Below are 17,785 nucleotides of genomic sequence, written 5' to 3' on the forward strand. Positions count from 1 at the left end.
AAGAGATGGTGTCACCAAGATGAGAAGCCACTGGAAGAGTCTGAGCAGATTGAGGATGGGTCAGACCAGCATTTTAATAGAATCAGACTGAATGCTGTGTTGAGAACCATCTGTAGGACAAATAAGCAGAAACAGAGTGATCAGCTAGGTTATTACAGTCATCCAGGCAAGACATGACGGTGGCTTGAGCTAGGATTGCAGCAGCGGTGGAGGTCCCATTCTGGATGCATTTTGAAGGCAGATCACATGGGATTTAATAATCCATTGGATGTGGGGGGGAAACAAAAGAAAAAAAAGATGTCAGGAATGACCCTAACATTTTTGTTCTGAGAAACTGGAAGAGTAGAGGTGCAATTTACTGAGATAATTGTGGGAAAGACAAATTTTGGAAAAGGATCAGAAGTACATTTTAGACACATTAAATATGAGAATTCTCATAACCTCTTGGTTATCAAATAAGTAGTCAAATAAATGAATATGGAGAGGAAAAAAGTAGAGATACAAGTTTGGGAGTAATCAATACATAAATGGTATTAAATCCATAGGAGTAGATGAAATAACTGGGTGATTGAGTATAGCTAGGGGAAAAAAACAAACAAATAAGATTTAAGAATAGCACCATGGAATGGAGAACAGTATGGAGGTTCCTTAAAAAACTACAAATAGAACTACCATATGACCCAGCAATCCCACTACTGGGCATATACCCTGAGAAAACCAAAATTCAAAAAGAGTCATGTACCAAAATGTTCATTGCAGCTCTATTTACAATAGCCCGGAGATGGAAACAACCTAAGTGCCCATCATCGGATGAATGGATAAAGAAGATGTGGCACATATATACAATGGAATATTACTCAGCCATAAAAAGAAACGAAATTGAGCTGTTTGTAATGAGGTGGATAGACCTAGAGTCTGTCATACAGAGTGAAGTAAGTCAGAAAGAAAAAGACAAATACCGTATGCTAACACATATATATGGAATTTAAGAAAAAAAAAATGTCATGAAGAACCTAGGGGTAAGGCAGGAATAAAGACGCAGACCTACTAGAGAACGGACTTGAGGTTATGGGGAGGGGGAAGGGTGAGCTGTGACAGGGCGAGAGAGAGTCATGGACATATACACACTAACAAACGTAGTAAGGTAGATAGCTAGTGGGAAGCAGCCGCATGGCACAGGGATATTGGCTCGGTGCTTTGTGACAGCCTGGAGGGGTGGGACAGGGAGGGTGGGAGGGAGGGAGACGCAAGAGGGAAGACATATGGGAACATATGTATATGTATAACTGATTCACTTTGTTATAAAGCAGAAACTGACACACCATTGTAAAGCAATTATACCCCAATAAAGATGTTAAAAAAAAAAAAAAAGAATAGCACCATGGAGAACTCTAAGACTGAAGAGATGAGGAGGAATCTAGAAAACAAACAAACAAAACAAAATCTGAGAAAGAGTCAGCACAGTGTAAGAGTTAAACACGGGAGTCTGCGGTACCCTGGAAGCCAAATGAAGAAACTATTATATGGAGGAGACACTGCTCAGCTATACAAAATGCGGCCAATTGGTCAAGAAAAATGAAGAGTAAAAAATAACTGGCATTTAGAAACATGAGGATCTTGGATGATCTTATCAAAAAACACTTTTAATGGAATGGTAGCGACATTAAAGACCAACATGAGTTTAACGATCATGAATTACAAGAGAATAGTCATGAGTTAAGTGAGAACAATTTTCTCCAGGTTTGTTCAACTACAAAGATGCAGGCAGACAAAATGCAGTTGTGATAAATATATATTTTCAAAGATGAAGGCAGAGAAGAGGCTGTTTGAGTCCATTTATATAAAATGTTGAGAAAACACAAATTAAGAGACAGGAAATAGACTGCTTGTTGCCTGAAGTAGTGGCTGATGACAGGGATTAAATATGAAATGGTACAATGGGTCTTAGGTGGGGAATTAAATGTTCTAAAACTGATTTATGGTTGATAATTTTAATACTATATTAAAATCACTGAATTATACATTTCAGAGTTTTATGATTTTATATATATATATAATTTACCAAATAAAGTTGTTAAAAATAAATACATATATAATTAATACCTCCATACAAAGTATGCCGCTAGTTAAATTTTCCACCAATAACCACATGATATGTACACATGTTTGATTTCACATCGGATATACTTGATACACAGCTTGCAGTTCTTGGGTTCAATGGCTTTATACTCTTATTTATAAGTAACTTATTTCTTAATTTGAAAATAACAAGCTGGAATATACAAATGCAAAGCTCTCATAGACTTCATATTCAAGACGTAATGAATCCTAAACTGAAAAACTGACCAATTAAACAGTCTACATTTCACTGCATTCTTGAATTTAAATAGTGTACAAAAATATTTTTTAAAAAGTAAATCCTCAGCTTTAAGGGAAAAATCATATCTTACTGTTTCCTGAGATGCAGAGTGTATGGTTTTTTATCAATTGTAATGATATAAGTCACCTAAAATAAAGCAAATAAAGACGATTTAGTAAATCATAAATATATAAAGTAAAAGAGTATTTTTCACTCAAGTCCAAAAAGACTCACCCAATCCATTTTATAAAAGAATATATTCTTCAGAATTTATTGTTCTAAATAGTAAAAATTTAAAATTTTTCTAATAAATTCAGGATGAGGGTGATAAATTTATTGTAAGGATGGCTTTTGAAAAGAATAAATGAAAACTATATTTTGAAAAAAATATAATTTTACCATTTATTAATACTAGATTTTAATTGTTTATATTTAGAAAAAACATATTCACCCTTAGCCAAAATGAATGAGGAATGGCTGTAGGCTTACATTCTACAACGAATATAATGAAACAATAGCAAGTTTATAAATACATATATACATACTAACAAACACTAGAGCCACTTTGCAATGCTTCACATATAAACTGGGAGGAAAACACACCTGAGAGAATGAAGCTAGCGAGGAACGCTGCAGCTCCAGGACTACGAGCTCTGATACTACAGGGACTAAGTTATAATGGTCCTCATTACCTTGACATGATGGCATCCAGGAACAGGAAGTGTACACAGTAAAGCAGGTTGCTTTTATAAGATCATCAGGAGGGTGAGAAAGTGTCTAGCTAAATTGAATTTTATATAGTAGAACAACATAGGCTTGAAATCCACCCTTTGCCATTTAACACAATGTGATCAGCAGAGGTACGTCCATCCACTTGGCCATATCCTATTGGTTGGAAGGAAGTCACAGGTCTTTCCCCCACTCATAGTGAGACAGGCTGGGACCTGGGACCCTTTGCTGCAGTGCAAAGGATACACCTGGATATCCTGTATCCTGGATACACCTCTCCTGGAGCAACAAAATACAAAGAAACTGTATGGGACTAAAAATAACTGCATGCCAGACGTAGAGAATGGACTTCAGGACATGGGGAGGGGGAAGGGTAAGTTGGGACGAAGTGAGAGAGTGGCATGGACATATATACACTACCAAATGTCAAATAGAAAGCTAGTGGGAAGCAGCCGCATAGCACAGGGAGATCAGCTCGGTGCTCTGTGACCACCTAGAGGGGTGGGATAGGGAGAGTGGGAGGGAGATGCAAGAGGGAGGGGATATGGAGATATATGTATACGTATAGCTGATTCACTTTATTATACAGCAGAAACTAACACACCACTGTAAAGCAATTATACTCCAATGAAGATGTTAAAAAAAAAAACTGCGTGTATGCCTTAGTTGGGGCAAATTCCAGCTGCCACTTTTGAAGAGCCTGGAGCAAAAACAGGGTGTTGGGAGCAAAAGGGCGGTACTGAGCATGCACCCTGCACACACCACCACCTAAGGGGTGGGCAAAACACCTAAGCCCCCCCTCTGGCCTGACCCATGGACACACCCCTACCCTCGCCCCATATAAGGAACAAGCCTGCCCTACCTCCTGGAGTAAGCAAGAAAGGGGACCTGTTTGTTCTCCCTCCTCTGCTGCAGCAGGGGCCCCAGTAAAGCCTTGCCTGAATTTCTTGTCTGGCCTCTGATCAATTTCTATTGATTGGGGAAGGTCAAGAGCCCTGGTCGGTAACAATAGGTGGAGCTTATTCAACGGCATGAACACCAGATGGTAAGAATCACTTGGGTAAATTAGGGTCTGTCCAACACCATGGGCAAAGAACAACTGGGGAGCTGAGGAATAAAACCCACAGCTCACATAGTGCTGGGAGATACTCAAGGTCTGATCAACCAGAGGAGAAGAATGTCACTGAACACTCATGCCATCCACTAGAGATCACAGAAGGGTCAAATTTTAGTGTTAAGGAGAAACTAATCTTAGAGTAAGGGCCACTCTAAACATTCATCCTAAAGATATTACAAGGCAGCATGAAATTGTCTATCTGATTCATAAGTAACTTAATTGCCTGCCAAAACAAAGTATAGCACATTTCAAAGGAAAACCACAAAATCAAGCAATCAACCAAATAAAATTAGCAAGGTTAATCCAATCAAAAACAATTATACACAGGGATATGAAATCAGTCTGATGGCAGGATAAGAGCTTCCTGCCTTATCCTCCCACAGATACACCAAACATACGCCTCACATGGATTGATGCCCTGTGAGAGAAATCCAGAAAGTAGCACAGTGACTCCTCAACACTGGGTGACTGAGAAAGTATCCACTGTGAAAGTGGGTAGGAAAGGCTGATACACACACGCACCACAAAACCCACCCCTGGCAAAGTGCTTACAATCAGGAGGGAACCCCGAACTCTCAGTATGCCCCTCAGAACCAAAAGGTTTGGACCAGGCATCCAGCAGCACAACTTTTAAGGCTGCCACCCAAGGGACTGGCTTCCAAATAACTTAGTTCAGAGAGCCACTGGGACTTGACATCCCTAATTCCTCAGACCCCCATTAAACAAAGAGGCAGTTTTTAAATGTGTGCATGAGCACTTCCCATAGTTCCCCCCCCCACCCCGGGGTGCATCATAGAGGGAGCAGACAAAAAGCACCCAGCTCCTACTTTCTCCCTGGAAGGAGTTTGACTGCACACTTTTCCAGCTGCAGCTCGAGGGTCCAGCTTCTAATCAGACTACATGTGGGTGCTGATAGGGATCCTCCCAGGAGCCTGAAAGGGCCGATGGGCACTTCCCTTGACGACTCCCCCAGGCTCAATCCAACAATAAAACCAAGTCTCCAGTTTCTTCCTGATAGGACCTTGTCTACACATCTAGAATCTCAACCTTTTTTTAAAATTGAAGTATACTGATGTACAATATTATATGTTACAGGTACAATATAGTGATTCATAATTTTTAAAGGCTGTACTCCATTTCTACTTATTATAACATATTGGCTATAGAACCTCAACTTTTAACGCTGCCACCTGAAGGTTTGGATCCCATACCACCTAGCTCTGAGATCTGACGGGGCTCAGCATTCACAGACTCCCCAGATTCATCTTAAGAGAAGATTTTTATACAGAAGTGCAAGCACTTCCAAGGACCATCTCCCTGGGCTTAGGGCAGAGGGAACAGGAAAAAACACAAGGGTCCCAACTTCTCTGTGCAAAGGGCTTGAGTGCATACTTCCTCAGCTGCTGCTTGAGGGTTGAGCTTCTAAATAGCTTGCACCAGGGAGCTGACAGGGTACATAAACAGTAGTCATCTGGGGACTTGAACAGATGTGAGGGAATTCCCTGTGCTTTCTCTCTCTGACTCATCCCAACTATAAAGCTAATTCTCCAGCTTCTCCCTCAATGAAATTTGTCCACACATCTAGTGCCCCACCTTACACAGCTGCCACTAGAGGAACTGGCTACGAAGTCACCTAGTAATGGGAGCTCTCCTGGAGCAGAGAGAACAAAAGAGGTGAAAGAAGTAACATTATCTCTGCAGATGACATGATCTCATGTATAGAAAACCCTAAAGACTACATCAAAAAGCTATCAGAATTAATAAGTGAATTCAGTAAAGTTTTAAGACACAAGATCAAAATACAAAAATCAGTTGTTTCTACATATTGACAATGAACTAGCAGAAAGAAAATTAAGAAAACAATACCATTTACAATAACATCAAAAGACAAAACATTTAAGAACAAATTTAGCCAAGAAGGTGAAAAACGTATCCAGTAAAAACTAAAAAACAATCATGAATAAAATTAGAGAAGACACAGATAAATATATATTCCGTGTTTATGGATTGAAAGGATTAATATTGTAAAATTTTCCATACTACCCAAAGTGATCTACAGATTCAGTGCAATCCCTATCAAAATTCCAATGTCATTTTCCACAGAAATAGAGAAAACAATCCTAAAATGTATATGGAACCACAAAAGAACTTTAATAGCTTAAACAATCTTGAAAAAGAAGAGCAAAGCCAGAGACATCACACCTTGTGATTTCAAACAATTATTACAAGGCTGTAGTAATCAAACAGTATCTTACCAACATAAAAACAGACACGTAGATGAATGCACCATAACAACATAACTTTATACCTAAAGCAACTAGAAAAAGAAGAACAGAAACCCAAAGTCAGTAGAAGGAAATAAATCATAAAGATCAGAGCAGAAATAAATGAAATAGAGACCAAAAAAAACAATAGAAAGATCAATGAAACTAAAACTTGTTCTTTGAAAAGATAAGCAAAACTGATAAACATTTAGACAGACTCATCAAGAAAAAAGGGGAGAGGGCCCAAATCAATAAAATCAGAAGTGAAAAAGGAGTTGTAACTGACACTACAGAAATACAAAGGACCATGAGAGTATTACAAACAACTATAAGCCAACAAAATGGACAACCTAGAAGAAATGGACAAATTCTTTGAAAGGTACAATCTCCCAAGACTGAACCAGGAAGAAATAGAAAATATGAACAGACCATTTACCAGTAGTGAACTCTACAGAGATTTCAAAACACTTCATGTCCTGCATCATTGTGATAACTGAAGTAAACAACTTGAAGCTTAAAGTGATCGTGCAATGACAATATACATACAAACAGAAGTAAATCAGAAAAAAAAGAAAAGAAACTTTTATGCAAACAGTTTTTCAACAGAAAGTAGTTTATTTATAATGGAATCAGAGTCATAAATTAAAGTTTGGATTCCATGTCCTAAACTTATAACTTTGACTCCCTCAACTGAACATTTGTAATCCTCTTTCTCATATATATAAGAAAATATATGTAATATTTCAAAAGGTTAATGTGAGAATTAAATGAGACTAGTATATGAAAATACTTCACTAAAGGAAATTATTTTATTGTGATTTTCAAGTACAATTTCACATTTAATTTTTATTACAGTGATTCAGCAGAAGAGAATCATGATAGGTTCCAATACTGTATGTCAAAATAGAGTTAATGGAGTCTTAATTTTTTTACTTACTCTTATTTCAAAAATTGTTCCTTCAAACTGAAAAATTTTCCCAGGGTTTCTATATATTGACCACACCACTTTAACCACATGAAAATCTAAACCCCTGTATTGTGACTTCTAGTTTTTAATCTAAAACATTATAATTATGCCAATTTGAAGTATATTAATCAAGAAAATATTCAAGATGGAGTATCTTCAATTTAATCAGTTTTTAATAGCAGGTACGCATTTTTCAACTTTTTTTTCCAGTTAATATTTATTTACTGACAATGTTTTCATCATAATCAGGCAAATGTGACATTTTTATTTTTCCTTTTCTTTTTTTTCTTTGGCATTACTTCTAATAAGTCTGATGCTTGTGGGTCAAAACTTGCAGGTCTAAACCTTGCTCAAGACCATTTTCTCTGTCACTTTAACAGTGGCCATTAATAATTTTTTTCATAAATTTCATTGTCATGCTTATTTAATATTGATTTTTTTCTACGAGTATGATTCCTGAAAAGTGTTTACTATTTCTTGAAAATTGTGACCAAATAGGTCAGAAGAGCCTGAGAGATGAAGAGAAGGGCACAAGAGTTAGCAATGAAAATGTTGCTTTGCAAGTGAATACAAATCAGTAGGATCTGATTCAATTCAAAGGTAAAGAAAAATCGTCTTAAACTTTTAAATTATAAAACTAATATCCTTGATCATTCACCTGCTTCTCTGAATCTTCACTCTCATTCGACCTCATCTTCTGTGGAACTGTGACATACAGGAATATTCCCTCAGAATCTGTAGTAAGAAAATGGGATTTTTTGCAACAGTGCTCTCAGTCAAGCTTGGGTTCTTAAGTTTGAGTCCATGGTGGGGTCCACAATTGTAAGTCAATTTATCTACATGTGTTTACCCTCCTTCTTGGTCCACAGATTTCAATAGATTTTCAATGGCACACTGAAAATGGCTAAGATACAAACAAGTGAACAGAAATTAGCCATTGCAGTTCTATAGGACCATCCTGTTCGTTTCCATAACCGCATTGGGACCTGTTTCTCTCGGGTCTCTGAGGAATACATCCAGGGCAGTGCTGAACCTCGTATATCCTCTGGCCACAGAGTGGGTGACCCAGAAGGACCCTCAGCTGCTGAGACACTGGACTCTTGAGGCAGAGAGTGGACTCCTTGGCTAACATCTTCCTTCCCCTACCCTGGTCAGGGGTGGGTGGCGTAGGGGTGGGGTGTGGGAGGAAAGCACCGGCAGGGAATCCGGGAAAGGGGCGGTAGGGGTCCCAGAGCTACAGGAATTGCTCCCCAGGAAGAGCCCAGCCCTGCTCAGAAGCCAAAGGAGGGAGAAGGAAGTCGAGGCTCCGCGGTCTTACCCTGGAGGGCGTGTAGCCCTCCAAGCTCAGCAAGCAGGGCAACGAGGAGGAACATCGCTGGGCGGGGCGCTGGAAGCACGGCCAAGGTCAGAGACCGTTGGGCAGCCGTGAGGCTCGCGGGCAGCAGCAGTCAGGGGTTCAGCGCGCTAGGCCCCCGGGCCCTGGGGGTGAGGACCAGGGCGTCGCAGTCGCTTTCAGCTGTGCTGGCTCATCCTTGGGCATCCTGAGTGACTGGGCACTCGAGGCTGGGAGAAGAAACAGCAGACAAAAGCCTAAGGGTCTGCGCACAACTAGTTTGTGGTGACTAAGTGTACGTCTTTTTTTTTTTTTTTACATCTCTATTGGAGTATAATTGCTTTACAGTGGTGTGTTAGTTTCTGCTTTATAACAAAGTGAATCAGTTATACATATGATCCCATATTTTAAATGCTTCAGTAGGGATAAAGGGGCAAATAAGCATTATTTGCTTTTCTGGGGAAGTTTCTGGTAATTTCCTTTCTCCATGTTATAGTTTTCTGACAACGTTTATTTACTGTGGTGGAAGAGAAAGAGGAAAATAGGTATATTTACTATTTTTTACAAGAAATTTTCTAGTTAAATTGTGTTACTGCTGACTTAATACAATCTTTCCAAACAAAAATAAAGAATATTGAACTTGATCCTGGATAAGGAAATAAAAAGCACAATTCTTCAACTGTGTGCCTATTCTTACAATGTTAGATTATAATCTGTTGAGGAAAGGGAAAGAAAACTTTGAAATGTACCCTAAGTGTGTCTTGTTAACAGTTACTGTTAGAACCGTAAAAAGGAAGCATTAGAAATGGGGAGGCCAGCAAGACAAACTCAGAGGGGAAAAGTGACACCACTGCAGAAGACAGAACATGTAATTGTCTTTGAATTTTCTGACAAATATCTTAAGCTACTCACGCTCAAAACCTAACTCAACTTCTGCCTGCCACTCACCCACACCTTCCTTTATCCCAGTACACTCCACAGCAAGGATGTGTTACACCAATAGTTGCAAAAATAAACTCTGCTCAGGTCTAAAACTTGGACCTGCTAGGTGGTAGTACTCCTGGGAAACTGATCCTGAGAAATTATGATTAAATAAGGCAGGACAGTGATCATAATGGCCCCAAATAAGATAGTGGCAAAGGGGATGAGGGAAAGTTATGGTAGAATCATCCCGATGTGTATTATTTTTACCACAGAGTTCACCCACTTAAAGCACACAGGTGAATGATTGTAGGGTTTTTAGTGTATTCACAGATATGTGCAACCATTACCACAGTCAATTTCAGTTCCCTCATCTCAAAAACAAGTCCTCTACCCTTTAGTTATTACCATCACCCCAGCTATTCAATCCCCACCCCTATCTCCCCAACTCTCACAAGTAAACAACCACTAATCTTAGTCTCTCTAGATGTCCCTGTTCTGGATGTTTCATGCAAAGGCATAATACATGGTTTTTGTGACTGGCTTTAGTCACTTAGCATAACGGTTCCAAGGTTCATCCACGTTGTAGCAATATCAGTGCTTCCTTTTTGTGGCTGAATACTATCCCATTGTATGGACGGACCACATCTCGTGTATCCATTCATCATTTGCTCATTTGGAAAAGGAAACTCTTGGTCTTTGTGATGAGATGCTCCCACCCCTGACCCAGGAGCACCTTCATTTATATGGATGGAAATTCTGTGGGTCCTAATTGGACTCCAGATAGGCTGATGGATCTCTAATCCACAAATAATGCTTTGAGGTGTGCAGAAGTGCACCCATCTCAGGAAGAGGGAGATGAAGAGAGGGGGCACTGAAGCAAGAAACTGTCACCCAGAAAAGCTCAGCTTCAGTCAGGAAAGAGCAGCAAGTCTGGGTTCCTTCAAAGGACAAAGATACATTCTAGAGCTCAATTTCCACGAGGGCAGGGAAGTAACACTTGGAGACAGGACAGTTATCTATGACCAGGAACTCAGTGTGAGCAATTCCTTGAAGATAGAATGGATGCTAGTGACTCTCTGAGGGCTCTGGGGCTGACCTTGTGTAGCAACCCTTCCTCTCAATATCCCGAAGCTTGGAATTGGTAGGGGATGAGAATCATGAACTATTGCAGAGGTGCAGATTCTAGGTGTCCTCTCTTGAGATGGGAGTGATTAGCAGGGCCATGGGTATCTGAGGGCAGTCGGTGGCAGGAGTGCACAATGGCAAGTTTTCCGTTGGGATGCAACAGCCCCGCAGGTTCGAAAGAGGCCAACCTGCTTATTTCCTACCAGAGGATCATGGCGGTAGAAGGCTCCCTGTGGGTCCTCCTGGGCACAAAAGCCTTTCTGGGTCCCCAGCTTCCAGTTTGTCGGAAAAAAGGCTTTCAGCTTCCTAGACCTTCCCCGAGTTCCAAAGGGCACATTCAAACAGTTACTAATCAGGGAAGTGAGGGAAGGCAGGAAGAAACAACAGTGCAGCATGGGGCCTGGTGCCGTTCCTCTTCGGGCATGTGCAGAACCGTCTGACGCGTATGACTGAGCTCTTCAACAGGAACTAGGGCCCCCTCAAGCCAGATGCAGGAAGTCACTTGAGGCTGAGCACAAGCATGTGGACCCACACTGGCAGGAAAGGCTGATGACTGAGATTCCTGGAACAGCGCCCTGTTACCTCACCACCAACCAATCAGGGGAAGGTTCCATACCCTGCAGCCCTTGCCCCAAATTTTGCCTGTAGACACTCTTCCCCAAGAGCCATCAGGGAGTTGGCATTTTTGAGCATGAGCTGCCCGTTCTCCTTGGCTGGTCCTTGCAATAAACCTTTCTCTGCTCCAAACACTGACGTTTCCCTTTGTTTGGCCTCCGTGTGCATCGGGCACACAAACGGGCTCGAGAACAGAATGAATTGACACAACGCGACATACTTTCACTCACAGGATTTACTTTTGTTTTTGAAATTGAAAGCTTTAAGCCATCACAAAAGGAGAGAAAAGCAGATTTTTTATTCTTGAACCAGTCCAGTTAATGGTGTGTTTCTTGGCAATATCTTTTCTCCAAATTATGGCTGTTGATGGTATTGTTTAGTTACCATTCTAAAAGAAATACAGAAAAAAGAAATGCTACATTTTTAATGGTTAATAAAAGCTGTCTAATTTTAATATAGAACTACAGGTATATCAATTAATTAATATAAGACAGTTGATACTGTCACAGTCTATACCTGTGCTCTACAGAATCTGTAAACCCAAGTTCTTTTTGTTTCTTTGGTTTGATTTTTTCCAGAAACATTTGTGATAGCCACATTAAAAGGAAATGCTATAAACTGCTATTTATATATGTCTCATTTACACGGACTCTATGTTTCACATGGGTCAAAGAAAGTCATGAACAAGGAAACAGAGAGAAAAAGAGCAATACAATATGTGAAGAAGGAAATAATTGCTCTTTTCTCTATTTTTATCTACAGAGGAGGAGAACTCCCAACAGTCCTCTGTGCGTTTCCAACAGGTGTCCCCCACACATGTTCAGAACAAACTCCTTCTTTACTCCACTCTGCTTCATCGCTCCAAAACCAAGCTGCTTCTCAGCTGCTGTACAACATGCCATTAGTAAAAGCTGTCATTATCCACTGTGTCAGAAATGTTCGTCTTTGTAGTTCTCTTTTATTCTAACCCAAATACATCTATCCAGTCACCACTTCAACCAAGTCTACCCGTTAGGTCTCTGAAAACTGTGTTGTTCTTTCCGTCTTAACGAATCCTGCCCTCATCACACTTTTCTTGTGCATTCCATTTCACTAGTCTCCAGTTCTGACTGAATCTGACAGAATTTTCTCCTAATTTATCCCTGTGAATTTTGTAAAAAGCACACCATATCTTGCTAAATCCCTCCCTTACCACGTCAAAAATACTTCAACTACGTTCCATTCATCTATGAGGAAATGTAACCTTTTAATCGTGGCATATCAGACACTGGTCCTGGCTCAAAGTTACCTAGGCAGATTTTCTCCTTCAACATCCGTACATTTTAAAATAAAATTTTAAATATATTAAGAGCACAAATTTAGACACAGAGAGGTCTGGCTTTACATGGTAGCCTAGCTATCTTCCTGCTGTATAGAAATGAACAACATTTAAGTACTTCTTCTTACACTCTACAGCCAAACTCTCAATTCATTCTGTTGGTTCACCTTCAAAATTTATTCCTAAGACCATCTTTACTATCCCTGGTCTGAGGTAACATCCCTTCTCTCCTGGATTAGTCCTGACATTTTTTTTTCCATTGTATCATTCATGTGCTTGAAAAGCTCCTGCCCAGGTATATGCATGGGCTGCTCTACCAGCTCTATGCCTGTCTAAGACAGACTTGGTTTACAGCTGAACGGTAAACTTCTCTCTTTAGCTGTGGGAAAGCCTGAATATCTGGTTTCACTTTTTTCTGAGATAAGGGCAGTGGGATTTATGATGGGCTTTTTAAAATTTAAAATAAGGAACCTTGAGATCTTGTGCCTGAGGCGTCTCTCTGACCCACAGTGCTTGCCTGCACCCTCTCTTGCTGTACTGTATCCTTTGCATTTAGATAGAAGCCTTCTGTGAGCTGATGGTGATGTCAGGTGACTCCTTTCAGATATCTAAACTGGGTCATTATTTGCGCCTCCTCCAATTCCTTGCTGACATGTCACTTGCTCCCTAGGGCCTACTCAGTCAGCCACATTTAAAGTTGCCACCCAGTTCCTCCTTCAGTGTCAACTGCCCAGTTAGCCCCACTTCTCTCATCTTCCCCATAAAGAATCACCTTTCAGTACCAACTTATAAAATACGTTTATCGAACGAACGTGTCCAATTCTTGAGGCAAGACCTTAATATAACCATAAAGTACTGGTGGCAGGAGATGACTGTGAAAAATAGAAAAAAGTGTAAAAGAAAGCAAGATATTGCATTTACGAATTAAGACTTGGAGAAAGCTGGGGAGACACGTGCTCACTGTACCGCTCTAGGAGAAAATGACTGAAGTTGTGTGGAGGTGAGAAGTTCAGGTGAAGACACCAAGCATGATGAAGGAACTATGACAGAGGACATGAGAAGAAGACAGCCGAGGGCCAGAATCTTCACCTAAGATGCAGGGTTTTAGTAAAGTGATCAGAGAAGAGGGAGAGGGTGGTCTAGGCAGAAATAAGACTACTTTACATTGCGGACAGGAGTCATAAATGATTTGCTTAGTGGCTGATAAGGAAACAGAGACCCACTGACTTTTTTCTCCATCAAAGTCAGATGTGGCAGGTAAGTAAAGAGATGATCTCAGGATCTCACACTTAGATGAGTTTTTGATTGTTTTCCTTTACTTCCAGGGATAAGTCTAATATGTCAAATATCACGATTTCTTTACACATGAGTTAGAAATTTGAACGACATATACAGAAGCCTCCTTTATCCCAACTGACGGTAAAGAATTGTTCTTCTGCCTTGGAGGGTGAGTGCATTTAGCGTTTGCCTGGCATCCTCTAGGTCCTCAATAAGTGTAAATTCCATTCCCCATCACCAGTCTTGTATCAGAAAATATGTGGCAAAATTGTGGAGCTCTTAAGACTTCAACCCTGGCGTATGGTTGTCAAACTCAAAACTCACTAAAATTCTATACATGTGGGGAATTATTTACATTCTTTATGTCTGTTTCCTTATTTCTAAAATAAGGAGAACACAATGTTCTGTGGCAGCCTGGATGTGAACGGAGTTTGGGGGAGAATGGATACATGTATATGTATGGCTGAGTTGCTTTGTTGTGCACCTGAAACTATCACAACATTATTAGTCGACTATACTCCAATACAAAATAAAAAAGTTTAAAAGAAATAAAATAAGGAGAACAATAACCGGGGAGTTGGTGAGGAATAAATACAGGTGTTGGGAGAAAACTTGTATAAACCTCTCGTTTAGAATGTTAAATCTACCAATCAAATGCATGATTGCACATAAATATTTTAAGAAAATATTAAAAATCCCTTTGAAGTCATTTCTTTTTACAAAGATGTTGGTTAATAAATCTGTGGCTAATGTGAGTTAACGTTAAATATTTCTAGATAAGTATAAAATAAAATTAACATCAAATGCTTTGTTTTAGTCTTTGTTTTAGTATATGATAGCAACAAATAGAAATCAAAATGATGAAATATGGGAATAATATCTTCCTTATACTGAGGTACTGTTAAAAATATTGTTTTAAGTATTTAATGAATTATATAATTTTTTCAATAGTTTGATTCCTTTACTTCACCTTTAACTCTAAGACTGGTTGCTGTTACTCTTCCTACTGCTGTCTTTTGATAGAGATTTGTTTAAAAGAAACAACTATTTTTAAGGTTAGGAAACACTGTAATCTTAAAGTCAAGAAAAGTAATGAAGCTAGATTTGTCCTAATTACTCAATTAATATGTACCAATATCCACTTTGCTTTCTATATGCCACTCAGGGATAATATATTATAGTGTTTGTTTTTTTCCGAAGGTTAGACTAAATTTTAAATATGTTAAGCATTTTTAAAATTTCAAACTAAAACTCCATCTATTACTTTTCTCTATTTTGTCTACATGGAAGACCAGATGGAATATTAAATATCTATGATAATGCTTCTCCAATTTAAACAGATAATTTACATGTAAATTCTTAAATTATCATAACTTCAGTTATATGATTTCTGTCAAATACCTACGTGAATACTTATTATTTCACTTCTGTTAATGAGGTCCTTAATGAGGCCTCTCTATTAGCTATGCTTAGTTACACTTCGTGGTATTTATACAGCCTCCATTTATTCTTTGGCTCCTATACACAGCTCCTGTTGAAGAGGAATGTCATGGTGTAAAGGTTCCTACAAAATGGCTACAATTCTCTGGCCACAGATGATAAAATCAGGCTTGAACACCTAACTCAGGATTATAAATCCAGACAGAACACTGGCTGAAATGAGATACACTTGCACAGTTATTTCCTTCTGTCTCTTGAGAAAATGAACTAACAGGCACTGGTTTTGGCAGATTACTGGGATTTTTACTTGAAAATGAAACTAGAAAGAGTTGAGATAGGTACTCTGGGCCATGTGTAAGCAGAGCAGTCATCTTGGAGAGAATGGACATGGACAAGAAGAGACGATGTCAACCGTAAAGGCTTTGGGTGATGGAGACAATGGCCTGGCTCATAACCATCCAGTTCCTTACCACCCTTTTGTGTTTCAGCTCTACATCATTTCTTGCCCTTGCAGCCCTGAAACCATTTACTGCTGCTCTAAAATTTAGGCTGTCATGAGCAGACTTTGTTCTTTATGATCAGTGGTACCTTACTCTAGCATCTCTTCCCAAAGTCAGGTCGAGTTCTTGCAACTATTCAGATTTGTCCAAGATGTCTTAAGTAAGAGCACAGGAAGACATGCCAGGTATCATTCAATTAAGTCAGTTTATAACAGTTGAATGATTGATGAATCATGCAGAAGACTACCCTGAATTACCTGGTCGCTGCTATCTTGTTCATAAATAAGATTAACTAACTTGGGAAGTAGAGGTGTTGATTGAAATTTTATATCATTATTTTGTCTCTGGCTACACAAATGAGAAACAAAAATGACTTCCTTTACAATGAAGAAACGAGACCCACCTCTTTACCCTTGCTTCTGCATTCTCATTTTCCTAAATATTCACTAAGCAAATTGTGGCTTGTATGTTGTTACAGTAAAGAAAGAAGCAGTATGAAAGTGAAGTAAGTCAGACAGAGAAAGACAAAGTATGATCCCACTTATATGAGGAATCTACAAAAAAACACCCTCATAGATACAGAGAACAGATTGGTGGTTCCCAGAAAAATGGGATGAGGGGGCAGTGAGCAAAATGGATAAGAGGGTCAAAAGGTACAAACTTCCAGTTGTAAAAAAAACAAGTCATGGGGATATAATGTACAGCATGGCGACTATAGTTAAAATAAGGAATTACACTCTTGAAACTTGCTAAAAGAGTAGATCTTGAAAGTCCTCATCAGGAGAAAACCAAATTTTTGTTAACTATGTATGGTGACAAATATTAACTAGACTCATTGTGGTGATCATTTTGTAATATATACAAATATCAAAGCATTATGACATAAACATGAAACTACTATGTCATATGTTAATTATACCTCATTAAAAAAAAGACCTAATCAAACTCTGCTCTACAAAAAAAAAAAAAAAGGAAAAGCTGTGCAAGTGCCTTAATTCTAATTTTAGAAACACATGAGCGATATTAATTATGTGTAAAATGGGCAGTATCCTATGTGTGTCCTCTCCCTCATTCTTTCCCATCCTATATTTTCTCAAATTCCTCATATTCTATGCTGCCCTGTCTCCATTAATCTTCACCTTCCCCATATTCTATGCTGCTCTATCTCTATTAATCTTCTTGGCACAAGTGAATGTCAGTGCAAGGAAACGGGTTTGTTTGGGAAGTAAACAGACCTTCTAAATTAGTTACAGCCAACGTGGCTTTCTATTCGAAAGGTACTGAGGATTTACTGAGTAACTTCAGTTGCTCCTGGGCCTATATAAACATGAAACATACCCACCTGCCTGAAATCTGCAAAAAATTTGGTATGTTTCTAAATATTTGGTATATATATACAAATATATTCTATATATAGAAATATATAGAATTTGGGAAATTCAGGCTTTTTAGGGCAGGAGCCACCTGTCTCCTTACATGGCCCTGCAATAAACCTTTCTCTGCTCTAGACTCCGACGTTTCGGTATAGTTTGGCCTACTGTGTGTCGGGCACAGGTCTAGCTATATTTACATCAGACAGAATAGACATAAAGTCAAGGCAGTCACAGGAGTCAAAGATGGACACTTCATAATGATTAAAGTGCTAGTCCACCAGGGAAAGATAACCATTATAAATATATACACCCTCAGCATTAGAGAATCTAAATATACCCACAGCAAACACTGACAGAATCTGAGGAGAGATACAGACAGCAATACAATAAGAGAAGGGGACTTCAATACCACACTTTCAGTAATGGGTAGAGGAAGCAGACAG

General features: G+C 39.2%; 1 protein-coding gene across 1 annotated transcript in view; it reads right to left on the reverse strand.

The window, feature by feature from the left end:
• Window positions 1-9,080, reverse strand: part of ADAM18 (ADAM metallopeptidase domain 18) — a 77,661-nt gene extending 68,581 nt beyond the window's left edge. Inside the window, exons 1-3 of the mRNA XM_049704218.1 lie at window positions 8,755-9,080; window positions 8,095-8,171; window positions 2,451-2,506 (exon numbers count right to left, since the gene is read on the reverse strand). Coding sequence (XP_049560175.1) covers window positions 2,451-2,506; window positions 8,095-8,171; window positions 8,755-8,809 — 188 coding nt within the window. The 5' untranslated portion in view covers window positions 8,810-9,080. The remainder of the gene's footprint in view (window positions 1-2,450; window positions 2,507-8,094; window positions 8,172-8,754) is intronic.
• Between the last annotated feature and the right edge of the window lie 8,705 nt (window positions 9,081-17,785).

The sequence above is a fragment of the Orcinus orca genome, chromosome 21, assembly GCF_937001465.1.
Source record: "Orcinus orca chromosome 21, mOrcOrc1.1, whole genome shotgun sequence".
NCBI classification, from domain to species: Eukaryota; Metazoa; Chordata; class Mammalia; order Artiodactyla; family Delphinidae; genus Orcinus; species Orcinus orca.